General features: G+C 47.9%; 1 protein-coding gene across 1 annotated transcript in view; it reads right to left on the bottom strand.

Moving 5' to 3' along the window:
- The window catches only part of ROCK1 (Rho associated coiled-coil containing protein kinase 1), a 2099493-nt gene that overhangs the window by 414233 nt on the left and 1671783 nt on the right, over positions 1–13477 (bottom strand). The window contains exon 26 of the mRNA XM_078687444.1: positions 5058–5246. Coding sequence (XP_078543570.1) covers positions 5058–5246 — 189 coding nt within the window. The remainder of the gene's footprint in view (positions 1–5057; positions 5247–13477) is intronic.

The raw sequence follows: 13477 nt of genomic DNA, 5'->3' as shown, positions 1-13477 counted from the left end.
GCCATGAAGATTGCCATCAGTTCTAGGTAGTTGATGTGCATCTTCTTTTGTTGCATCGTCCATAGTCCCTGCACTGTGTAGTGGAGTACATGAGCTCCCCATCCCTGGAGAGATGCGTCCGCCGTCAGGATGATCTATGGGACAGGCTCTTGGAACGGTCGGCCCTTGCAAAGGTTGCGTTGATTCCACCAATGCAGAGAGCTGTATCTCTGACCGGTGACCAACACTAGGTCTTTCAACTGTCCCTGAGCCTGATTCCACTGACGCGCTAAGCATTCCTGGAGCGGACGCATATGTAACCTCGCGTGCGGGACTATGAAAATGCAGGAGGCCATCATGCCTATCAACTGCATGAACACTCTCGCAGGAAGCGAGTGTTGCGGTTGGAACTGTTGGATTAGCGACTGGATGTTGGTGATCCGCGCTGAAGTTGGCTGAGCCGTGGCTGGCAGAGTATTGATCGTTGCACCTAGATATTGCCGCACATGGGCTGGCTGAAGGTGCGACTTTGGATAGTTCAGGGAGAACCCCAGACTGTGAAGGTGAATGGTGTGGGACATGTCGGCGGCGCACTGCTGGGCCGACTTTGCCTGAACCAGCCAGTCGTCCAGATAAGGGTAGACATGGATGTGTTGTCTCCGGAGGTGCGCCGCTACTGTCGCTAGACATTTGGTGAACACTCTGGGGGCCGTGGTCACTCCGAAAGGAAGGACCTTGAATTGATAATGCCAATTTTAAATGGTGAATCTGAGGTATTTTTTGTGTGATGGATGGAGTGGAATGTGGAAGTAAGCATCCTTGAGGTCTAAGTTTGCGAGGAAGTCTCCCTGATTGAGGAGTGGAAGAACCTGTTGCAGCGTCAGCATGTGGAAGTGTTCTGATAGAATGTACTGGTTTAGGGGCCTGAGGTCCAGAATAGGCCTGAGGGACCCGTCCTTCGGGATTAAGAAGTACAGGGAGTACACCCCTGTGCCTTCCTCCTCCACTGGCACGAGCTCTATAGCGCCCTTTTGCAGCATGACGAGAACCTCCTGCTGCAATAAGTGCAAATGCTCTGTGGACATAGGACAGTGTTTTGGTGGTATGTTGGGTGGAGTGGATGTGAGCTCCAAACAATAGCCGTACTGGATACGTTTCCTGACCCACCTGTCTGTGGTAATGTTTTTCCAGACTGGCAGGAACCGCTGGAGTCTCCCCCCGACAGGCGTGGAATGGTCGGGGGCAGTGACAGAGCGTCACTGTTTGTTGGAGGCAGAGGAACGGGAGTTGTTGTTTCCCTTGCCTCTGCCCTTGGCGTTGTTGCCTCGATAACCTCCTCTATTCTGTTTGGGGTAAGAGGATTGCGCCCCACCTTTATTGAATTGTGTTTGCTGGGACATCTGGCCTCTGGAAACACCCCTATTGCCTGAGCGACGAAAAGTGCTCCCCCGAAACTGTTGGGATTGGAGAGCTCCCATGGACTTGGCAGTCTCGGTATCCTTTTTTATTTTTTCCAAGGTGGTATCCACCTCTGGACCAAACAATCTGTCAGGGTTAACTGGCTGGTTGAGGATGGTTGTTTGGATCTCAGGCTTAAATCCAGAGATTCTGAGCCATGCCTGTCGTCTTAACATCACACTGGTGTTAATTGCCCTGGCTGCAGTATCGGCAACGTCCAGTGCACACTTTATTGAAGCGTTGGGAGATGAGCTTCCCTTCCTGGATAAGCATCTCCGCAGCCTCCTTATATTGGTCTGGGAGATGTTGCAACAGGGTCTCTAGTGTGTCGTAGTGTGCCCTGTCGTAGCGTGCCAAGAGTGCCTGCGTGTTAGAGCCTGAGCTGCTACTCTCTTTCCCGATGCTTCTAGCACTTTGGACTCTTTGTCCGGGGGAGGAGCTTCACCAGTTGTTTGCGAATTCGCCCTTTTGCGGGCATTAGAAACGACCAGAGAGTCCAATGGCAACTGGCCCTTGATGTAAGTGGGATCGCCAGGTGCCGGTCGGTATTTCTTTTCAATTCTAGGGTTGACCACCCTTGCCCGTGTGGGCTCTTTGAAAATGTCCGCAGCATGTTTGAGGACCCCTTTCAGCATTGGGAGGGTTTTCACAGTCTTTTCAGCTGCTGAAAAAGTGTCAAAGAGGAAGTCCACTTCCACAGGGTCAGCATGGAGTTCAACGTCGTGGTTCTTAGCTGCCCTTTCAATTAAGGCATTGAATGCCGCAGAATCCTCAGTGGGAGACGTTTTGATATTGTATATTTGAGGGTCGAGGGTGGGTTGCTGATCCCGCTGGTCACCCGTGTCCACCCATGCGTCATGTTGTGCGTCCTGTTGTGCAGGATCAGTGGGGGTTGGGAAGCTGTATTCCTCATCATGATCCCCAGCATCCTCGGCATCGGAATAAGTTGGCGAGGGCGTGGCAATTCTTTGAGTCCGAGGAGTCAATGGTTCGACCAAGACCGGTGCATCAGAAGCAGGCCTTTTGCGCTTCAAAGGAATGGTATACGACTCCAAAGGCGTCGTTGCCGTAATTTTGCGCTTGTAAAGCGTAAGCTTCCCAGTGTCGGCATCGATAAAACGTTCCGACTGTTCCTCCAGTAATGGTGGTCGATGCGTCAAGCCTCCAGCCGGGAGAGTAGGCGTCGACCCCACAGCACTGTGCGTTTTCGCTTCGGGCGCCGCCCGTGGTGCGAAGGCTTTCGGTGCCACCTTCGGCGGTAACGTGAAGAGGAGTGGCGTCGATGACTTGGAGGTGGGGACCGACTGCTTCGGCGCGGAAGGCGTTTTGAGGTCTTCCGCCGAGGCCTTGTCCCTGATACGCTTGAGGGAGTCCGAGACCTGCTTCGTGAAGGAAGCGGACGGTTTCGCCGATACGACAGGCGACCTCGGTCCCGCAACGTGGGAAGACTCGATCGTCGATGACTTTGGCTGGTCGGTTCGAGGCTTGCCCGTGTTGGTGTCCTGGGCAACCGCTTTAGGGGCACCAACCCTTGCTGGTCTTCGGCTTGACGCCCTTTGTGGCCTTTGGTGCCACGGCCTTGCTCGGCTCCGGCTCGACGCCCGATCCGGACTTCGGCTCGACGCCCTTGCTTGACGGAGTCTGGACGGCCTTTTTGGGCTTTAGCCCGACGCCTTCAGGCTGGACGGGTTTCACCGACTTTGCCGGGTCGACAGTCTTCTTTGGCTTGGGCTGTCCCGACACCTCGGAGGACGAGGGTGTCGACGGTGGTTCAGAACGTTTCGGTTTCGATTGTGCCTGAACCCCTTTAGGGTGTGCGGACACCGACGGTTTCACTTTCGGTTTCGATTTCTTTAATGACGGCTCCGTCGAAGTGTCCGTAGCCGGGCCGGGAGGCGGGGCCGTGGATTTTGGTGGAAGGTCTTGGGTAAGGCCGATAGGCGATCCCTCGACCTGAGCCTTTGTTAGTGTTCGAACGGGGCATAGCTCGTCCTCTGAGCTATCTTCCATGGCCCCGTAGGCCTCATCGTCGTCTCCTACCTCGTCGACGACTTCTTCTACGGGTAGGCCTTCGACATCCACTTGAGGGTCGTAGTCGACTTCTTCCGCTGGAGGTGAAATCTGCAGCTGAACGTCGTGTTCGTCTGCTTATTCGCTGTCGAAGATGTCCACTGGTGCTGGGGCCGACTGCCGGGCCTCCATGCGCGCCACGCGCCGAAGCCGAATCGTCTTCTTCGAGTGAAACCTGGAACAAGCCATACAGTTGGCTTCATCATGGTCCGGCGACAGGCACTTGTTGCACACCGGGTGGACGTCAATGTGTGGGTACTTCGATCCGCACACGGGACACTTCTTGAACGGGCTTCGTCAAGGGTCTTGCTGCGTCCACTGGGCCTCGAGCTCCAAAGAGTTACGCGACTCCCTGGATGTTGAACTCGGAAGGCGAGTCCGAACAGAACCGGGCACCGAACGCAAACAATACCGACGATAAAGAGAAAAAAAGGCCTTTTGGCCTCGAGAATTATGTCGATTCCGAACTGAGAGAACGAAAGTACATCCGAACCCAATGGCGGAAAAAAACAATCTGGGGATGGGGTCGATGCCCATGCGCACTCTAGTCCAGGGGAGGAGCCACCTATTTCGTGATACTTCAAAGTCTCTTCCAGGACAACAATGTGCAATCATCCGGACCCAACACTAGGCGGCGATCTGTGCTATAGATATGAATTCAGCAGCCCACATGCCTCGAACACTCTGTTTAGGCAACAGGATGACTGATCTCTAGGCTCACCCTAACACACAAAGGATACCAGTAAATTCACTGCCTGAGGAAGAATCCCAGTGAGAGGTTGCTTAGCAGTAGTTTGCTGATCTTAGGGATTTTTGGGAAATGGAAAAAACATACCTGATGGCAAGGAGTCTCATACTGGCAAAAGGTGTTAGGCGATATCCAGATATCACATGAAGGCCCCCCATCCTGAGTACTAGGGACATTGTGACACATTCCGGCTGATATCAACCCCACCATTTAACAGCCATAATGAGTTTAAAGCTGAGATGAGGAATAACATGCCAAAAACCATATTAATATGCCATCTGCCACATGTTTTTCAAGATTCTTGGACCTTTCAGCAGGTGAAAAATCTGAGTAGAAAAACAAGTGGTTTTGCTGGGTGCATTTCTGCCATTCAACACAACTAGGAATTAGGTCCAAAGTGTGAACGTAAGGGGAAAAGAGGCCAAGAATCAGATAAGAACAAAATCCAAGAAGCGCAGGAAGAATTCACTACTGTTTGCATTTGTGTAATCTTACAACACTGTGTGATGAGAATCAGGCTAATGATGACGCAGAAAGAGCCATTCAGAGCAAATTAAGCATATTATAACAAGTAAGCAATTTCCAATAAAATACTGCAAGGATAACACTCAGCAACAAAACAATGTTAAGGAAAAAATTTTTTGCAACCATCTGTTAGCAAGATACATTTTTATGCCTGCTGATTTTTTGTAAACACGAAAAGCAGCTGATTTTATGGACATTTATCCTAACAGTAACATATTCAAATATTGTTTTTTCTCTTTTAGGTTGCCATAATACTGAAAAAGGCTTCATGGCTTACCGCTTGCATATCATTGACTTCCTTCTGATACTTCGACACCATCTGATTAAACTTCTCTTTTTCTTGGTTCAGATCAAGCTGTAGTTTTTTGTTCTCTTTCTCTTTTTTCCTTAAATCCTGTGAGCTAGCCTTCTTTTTGTCGAGTTTGAAGTCTTTTCGATTCATTATTTCAGCCAGTTTGTTCACAGCCTGGAATGCACATGCAAACAAGCACTGTGTTAATAAAGTGAAAAATAACTGGTTGAATGTCAAGGGTATGACCTGCAAGCAAACAATCTCATTAACTAATATTGTTTAAGATGTTGTCGTGTTCTTAAAACTCTGCAGCTCTGTTAATTAAATTATGGATGAGAAAGTGGGTTTAAAAGGCACAAGGAGTGAGTGTTGAATGTTTATCATTTACATTTTAAAAGGGAACAACCCGGTATTGCATGCAGCGCTAGATTTAGTTACTCAATTACATACTCAAAGCAAATACACTGGAAGCGGGGTTAAAATAGGGCTCATTGTTGCTTTAGCCATGTTGGCGCTTGTAATAAAGAACTAAGATATCTTCTTCTAATAGATTCATAATTAAACTTAAACTGCAAGAGCAGGAAATAATAGAGCAACATAGAGTGCACGGAGTTCTGTGCCTAAACCAGAACATATTGCAAAAGTGCCCACTGAAATTGTTACTCTTCCCCAGGCATAAAATGATTTCCAATTTTTATATCATGGGTCGTGCCAACGACTAGGACCGGGAGTGGTGTGGTCCTAATACGGATTTTGGTGTTCCCAGAATGGAGTTGTCACTTATTCGACATAGATACATTTATATGAATATGCGGAAACATTCTCTTAAGAATGACAGGCAAAGATTGGCATCTCAAGGCTGTATATAAAGAATGCAAAGGCAGATTAGAATAAACATGCCATCAGTAAGGTTAATCAGCAAAGCATATATTTAGAGTTTGCCCAACTAGTGAAGGGTCCAACACACGTTAAGGGCCATACCCTGGATTTGATTTGGACAACACCTCCTATACAGGATACGGTGGTGGCCCAGCCATGTGTTTGGTCTGATCACTTTCTGGTGAGGGGTGAGTTCCTGCTGGACAAACAAATAATGAAGCCTAGGAAGGATGGAAGGCGGTCAGAAAATGGAAAAACATTAATGGAGATAAACTGTTAGACCATCTCCGAACCAATCCATCTCCCAACACTAAGACAGAAAACTCTGGGATCCTCTGTATAGAATTATTGGACAAACTTAGAAAGACTATGGACCACGTGGCACCTATACGTAGGTTGAATGTAACGAGTAGAGGATATGGGGCCCCCTGGTACAACGAATCCCTTAGGGAGAGGAAACGAGGACTTCGGAAATTAGAAAGAGCCTGGCGGAAGCATTATGATTCCAACTCACGGAGCCAGTATATACAGGCACTCGCTCAATATAAACAGGCGATTATAGCTAGGAAAGCAGAGTTCTTTGAGGAGAGAATAACCACTGCTAATAACCCTCAGAAAGAAGTTTTTAAAGTCCTCACGGAACTCAGGAAAAACAAAGAACAAATTTTGGAGTTCACGCAAGAGGACTGTCAAAAATTTCAAGATTCCTTTGTCAACAAAATCTCCGACCTAGTAGCTGAAATTGGCACAACCCCCGAGCTTGACTGTCCCTCGCTGGATACACCTGGCAGAACATCGGTGACTAGTCCGTTAACGGCCTTTTCCTTGATTACGAAGGAAAGGCTGCCAGCTCTTCTGAGTCGTGTTAAATCGGGTTCCTCGGCAGACCCGTGCCCACCAGAGGTGTTTAAACTAGTACTGCCAGGTATAGAGGACGAAATGTTGAATTTACTAAATACTTCTTTACTAACGGGCCAAGTCCCGTCTTTCTTTAAGGAAGCCCGCCTGATTCCTCTGCTGAAAAAAGCTGGGGCAGATGTGAAATGTCTAAAAAATTTCAGGCCCATATCTCAGCTGCCGTTTCTGACAAAGGTGGTTGAGCAACACGTACTCACTATCCTGTCAGAACATCTGGAAAATAACTTATTTGAGCCAAACCAAGCTGGGTTCCGTGCGAATCACAGCACGGAACTCGTTATGCTGTCCATTCTGGATGATTTGAGGAACAGGGCAGATAAGAAAACTCCAAGTTGAAGGGAGGTCTCAGAGAGTACAGCTCAGTGACCTTCTTTCCACCACTACACCGATCACCTGCGGAGTGCCACAAGGGTCTGCCCTGTCGCCCCTATTCTTTAACATCTATTTACAGCCCCTGATTAGATTGCTTAACCAGATGGACTGCCATGTTTATAACTATGCGGATGACACCCAAATAGTGATCCAACTTGACCAGGGTCCGGGTGGCCTCGTAAGACTGCAGAACATCTTGAAGCACACAGCCAACTGGATGTCCAGAAATTCATTAAAAATCAATCCGGATAAGACCGAGGTACTGCCAATTACCATCGCAGGGAACCCCTGGACTGAGGATTTCTGGCCAAGAGAATTAGGGTCACCTCCGGAACCAGCTGCTGTGGTCAAGAGTTTAGGCATCCAGGTGGACGGCAGGCTGTCCATGCAAAAACAAGTGAGGACGGTGGTAGGGACCTGCGTTGGCCTCCTCCGACAACTTAGAAAAGTCTCACCTTTGTTGTCCTTTTCCACTCTGAGGCGAGCAGTCTCCGCCACGATCCTGGCGAGGCTCGATTATGGCAATTCGCTGTATATAGGACTGCCACAAAAACTCTTGTATAAGCTGCAGGTTGTCATGAACGACGCTGCTAGGCTTATTTTTAAAAAAACAAGGAATACTCATGCATCTCCCCTTATGCAAGAACTGCACTGGCTGCCGGTTAAGCAAAGGGTGATGTTCAAAGGACTGTGCATTGTTCACAAAGCCCTGTACGGCAAGGCTCCAATGTACATGAAATCCCGCCTTATTCCCTATTGCCCAGCACGGACACTTCGATCTGCTGACGCCTCTCTTCTTACTCAACCACGGTGTAGATTGGCCACAGTAGGTGGACGTGCCTTTTCATATTTGCTCCCAACAGCCTGGAATAAGCTGCCAATTGAATTACGGAAGGAGACAAATTTGTTGACCTTCCGAAAAAAACTAAAAACAGTGCTTTTCCAGCAAGCATGGGGTGTTTTGTAACTTTTATGAACAGTTGTCCTCCACAGTACTCGATGTTTGGACCCTGATCAAGCGCTTAGAGACCCCCTAGGTTATAACGCGCTATATAAATCGAAATAAATAAATAAATTAATAAATAAATATATTTCATAAGTACAAAGTACGCTTCTAAGTGGAATCCAACCTAGATTTCTCTTCTAAAGGTTGGATAAGGGGGCTCTGTTGGTTAAAGAGATCCCCGTGCTTTTAAAAGAATTTAGACAGCCTTTCATACATTCCGTGAGAATAAATGGTTCTCAGGATTTGCACCAACTGGGAACAAGCTAGAAGAAACATTTTTACTACAAAATACATTAAAAAATTCTCTCAGTATAACAATACATTGAGTTTCAGTCGTTCTCCCAACTTTTAGCTGAACACTTGAAGAGATATATTATTTGAGCCAGAAACGGTTGGGTATGGCCTTGATTCAGTACAGTGAGAAAGAAAATGAGTTACTTCTGTAATTGTGTTTCTCCAGTATTGGTATCTTGCATAGATTCACATGCTTGAATCATTCCCCGTAGTTGAAGTGGGAGTCCCATGGTATAATAGTAAAGCAGTATAGTATACTACACATGACCTAAAATGGTATTAAAACATTCACTTTAATAAATTATCCACACAAGAACCAAACTTCAGCCAATCAGGTGACAGCACCCTCTAGACCACTTCCCACAGAGGCTTCTACCCACAGATTTTCAAGCATTAGTGGGAAAGGTAATCCCATAACAATGAGGGGGGCCTCTTCGGGGAGGAGGATGGGTTGCATGGAAATGTGTAAAAGGTCCCAATACTTGAGAACTACAGTTACAGGTAAGTAACTTATTTTCGTCTCCAGTATTGGCTCTTTGATAGATTCATATTCTTGAGCCAGAATAGCCAGCAGTTAAATTATTTGTATAAGCATTATAATAATGGCACAATAGCAGAGGGCAGGATATAATTGAAAAAAGGTTAATCTAATTGGAACAAATGGCGTAACACTGCTTGCCTCACAGTGGTATCACTATGCACAGACAATTTCAGACAGTAATGTTGCATGAAGCTATGCCCATTCTTCCATGTTGCAGCTCAACATACTCCTTTGAGAGGCACACCAGCAAAGTGGTTGTAATGGAGACCGCCCTGGTAGTGTGTGCTTTAGCTTTGGGTGTCAGGGGTCTTCCAGCTTTGCAATGACAGAGCTTGATAGCTGCTGAAATCTATCGAACTATGCTTGGTTTGGAAACTGGTAAACCTTTATGATGAGTGTCATATGCTACTAGCAGTAGGTCGGTCTTCCTGAAGTGTTTTGTGTGATGCAGATAGAATTTCAAGCATGTTTTAAAGTCTAATATATGCAATGATCTTTCCGCTGATGTTTCTGGATTCAGAAAGAATGTCCTCAAGACAATAGATTAATTGAGGTAAAAATCCAACAAGACGTTGGGAATTAATCTGGGATTGGCCTTGAGAGCTACACAATTCTCCTTAAACTGTAGAAAAGGCTCTTTAATTGTGAAGCCTTGTTATTTGACTAATCATTCTTGCTGATGTAAGGGCCAACGACGACATTTTCAACAATGAAGAGTTTATCTGCTTGTCGAGAGGTTCAAATGGAGCCTTCATAAGATGCGCCAGAACGGTGTTGAGCTCCCAAGATGGAGAAGGTGCCTTACTTGGAGGAAAGACTCTGAACAGGCGTTTAAGAAACTGTTAGCCTACAAGGACGATGAACCACTGAATCTTCTGTATCTTAAGATTGCTGCTAAATCCACCTTCTTTGTCAATTGCTCCACGCATTTTGAATTGCTATCCACAGATGTAGATGGCAAGGAACCAGCAGACACCCTCTAAGAGCACGAAGCCTAGACCACCAAGCATTCCAGCGAACAAGGGGTGGACAGAAAAGCAGGATCCCCCGGGCGCCACCTTGTACCTCCTTGCCATGGTCCTGGAAACCACTTTAGTGGACAATGGCTTCTGCCAGACATCGAGAATGGGCTCTGTCAACGCCTCATTGAAGGGGAATGGAGCACCTCCATCAGAATATTAGACCTCAACTCCGCTGTAGGAAGAGGCAGCTCCAAGAGGTCTGCAGCGTTTCTGATCACAGCGTGATATGTGGTCACCACCTGCATCGGCAAGCTCTTAGGTGATAGAAGCTCCCACTCAGGAAAGGTGTCCAGATCAATAGTCTCCCATAAACCCTCAATATCCGGTCCATGATCTACAACCTCTCCTTCCTCAGCCCCTCCTCAGCCCCTCCATGTTCCTCCTGGTACTCTTCTTCCTCTTTGCGCCTCTCTCTGAGACCTCATCCTTTGAACTGGCATCGGGGGCGTCAAAAGCAACACCAGTGACTTCGGGAGCGGTGAAGAAGGGGGGTGTGAGAAGTTGGCCTGGTATATGATGTTCACTATTCTAGTGAGCACCTTGCACCAGTCCAAACAAGCCTTATGGTGATGGTTGTAAACTCAACCTTATAGACCAGCTATCCTAGTGGTAGCATGGACAAAGCAGTCTTAGGCTAAACTCAAGAGGGCATGTGAAGCCAGCTGTTTTACCATATGTAACCCTTTTAATACCAAGTGAAAGGACACCACATAGGTTGTATATCAAAATATATATGTATTTATTTCTAACACAATCCTCTGAACTCTTTATGAGGTCAGAGGCACAAGCACATAACAAGATACTCAATTATAATACAATAAGTTGCACAAAATACAGTAATGCCCTAGGGGCACTTCGAACCATATACTAAATTAGTGGTATAAGAACCACGTCACGAACAAAGGATAGGCCTAGGGCCTGGAGTTTCGCTGGGGCTACGCTGTACTACCAAAGGATAGGGAGCAGGAGGCCCACGGATGCGCGTGCAGTGTCTTTACACAAACGCAAGTTGCCATAGAGTTAGAATGGAAACGAAAGAATTGCAAACTAGTTCTTTTAGGTCAGTTCCGGATGGACAAGGAGAAAGCTACTTGAAAGTTAGACACTAGGATAGTAAATACCCACAGGAGCACCAAAGTACTCGCGTTACCTCACCCACAGGAAGCGGGTGCATAGGTGTCAAAGTGTGTCGGGTTTCGTCGCTGAATCCTATGGAGCCTTGAAGAAAGATGCTGCAGGCGACCAGGAGGGAAGTGTCCGGGTGGATCCAAGGGCGGATTGAGGATGAAGAGTACCTGAAAGCAGAGGGGACAGAGTCTGGGTCACTAGCCAGTGACCAGGAAGGAACCAGGCGATGTCGCGAAGCAATCAGGTGATGTCGTGAAGCTTGTCTCTGCAGCCACGTGGACCAGGGGGTGTCGACGACGACCAGGAGCTGGATACGGACTGTCCTACGAAGGCTCTCGCTGTCGGCGGTGTCGGCTTCGAGTCAACAAGCCTTGGCAAAGGCAACCCACACAGGAATCGAAGATGGCTTGCGGATCAGACCAGCAAGGTCGGATGGACTTCTCCTTTTCAGAGAAGCAAGGGCCAGTCTGGAGCAACCAGACCAGCGGTGTAAATCAAAAGGTTCGTCGTCACAGAGGCCACTAGCCAACGGGCAAGTGACCGGACAGACGCGTCGAGCAGGAAAATGCAGAAGGGCCCCACGCAGAACTCGTGGAGTGTGGAGGGCTGATCTTCGGTGCAGTTGGTGCTCGGGGCTGGGGCTTCTCAATCCCCAATGCACAACTTTGAGGGTGCCTCTGAAGTTGCACGGAAAGCAATTCGCTGGCTTTCCAAGATGGCCGGTCCCACGTCTCTCGTCGCCTCCACGGGTCTCAGCTCTGCTGTGACTGTGGATCGGGCTGTTGGAAGTCTGGAAGTCCGGGTCTTGCCAGGCTCTGTGCTCGGGCTCTGGCAGGAGCGTCGACAAAGCAAACCGTTGATCGATAGATGGTGCCTGCTTGCACAGGGTGGTCACTCCTTGACCACAAGGGAGATTCTTCGGTCTTCTATGTTGAGTAGAATGTCGAAGGTCCGGAGTTTCGTTTCAAGTTTCAGTCAAGATAAATCTAAAGTCTTGGGACTCAACTCCTACCTATATACCAAATTTAGGGGCTGGATTAACTGCTGGGTCCCTCCTATGGGTGGGATCTGGCGTGAAACTTTGTCCAGTTTCATGCCAGAGCTGGGGCTGGAGTGCCCCAGCACCGGTTTGAACCGGACTATGCATGGGACACCTTGTGTGCCCCAGGCAGTGTAATTTCATTCAGCCCTCCTTGCCCCAATACACTGTATCCTGTCTGGGGTGGTGCTAGCACCTCCCCGTGACAGGAAACCTATTGTCCAAGCCTTCTTCGCTGGAAGGACTACCAGCAGCAGGAGGTCAGACTTGTGTCTGTGGCAGCAGCATCCATTTTGTGATGCTGAGGCTCTGGTTAACTTTAACCGGGATTAATGGAAGTAACATGTCTTCTCCCTCTAGAAGGGTGAAATGCTACCCCCGTCGCCAGGACTGGCGAGGGGGGTAGTATTCTAAAGCGTATGACACCTTACACGACATGTTTTGATAAAGCCAAACCAAAGATAGCATTTAACCGCGAGGTTCATAATGCACTTAAGAGTATATGGTATGGCATTATTCTAGAACAGCTATAAGGACATGGTTACGAAAGCTGCAGACAGGCTCAGCTCATGCTAGAGCACCATCTCACATAAAACCAAGCACTCTGCCTTCAGGATTGTTAAGGCCTGCCATAGGAGTGACTTATAGGTGTATATGTGTCTAGATATAAGGTTAGACATAGGAATACTACATCTAAGCAAAGGGTGATTACACAACCTTGCCCCAGCTGAGTGATCAGCCAGTTGTGTCATTTTGGATGGCCAGCCAGGGGTGGCAAAAGATATGCTGCAGCCCCTGGTAGGCCTTGGGTGCACCTATGCCCTAGGTACCTATAGTACACTGTACATGGCCTCATAAGAGTGACCCAAATCCCAATTGGTGATGTACCTAAAGTACATGGTGTGAAATTTAGAAACCAGTGAAGCAAAAAACAAAAAATGGGGTGACCATAGGAAAGCAGACCCTACTCTCCTACATAACCCCCCCATCCCCCAAACGCAGGGACATTAGACTAACCTTGACCAGTTGTGTCTTCATGTTCTAAGTGGAAGTACCTGGAGAGACCATCTGCATTGCTATGGTCAGTCCCTGGTCTGTGCTCCACTGTAAAGTCCATCCCCTGTAGGGAAATGGACCACCTGAGCAGTTTGGGATTCTCACCCTTCATCTGATTTAGCCACAAGAGGGGCTTATGGTCTGTCTGAA

This window comes from Lissotriton helveticus, chromosome 4_1, assembly GCF_964261635.1.
Source record: "Lissotriton helveticus chromosome 4_1, aLisHel1.1, whole genome shotgun sequence".
In the NCBI taxonomy this organism is placed as follows: domain Eukaryota; kingdom Metazoa; phylum Chordata; class Amphibia; order Caudata; family Salamandridae; genus Lissotriton; species Lissotriton helveticus.
This window is presented reverse-complemented; position numbering and strand designations above follow the sequence as displayed.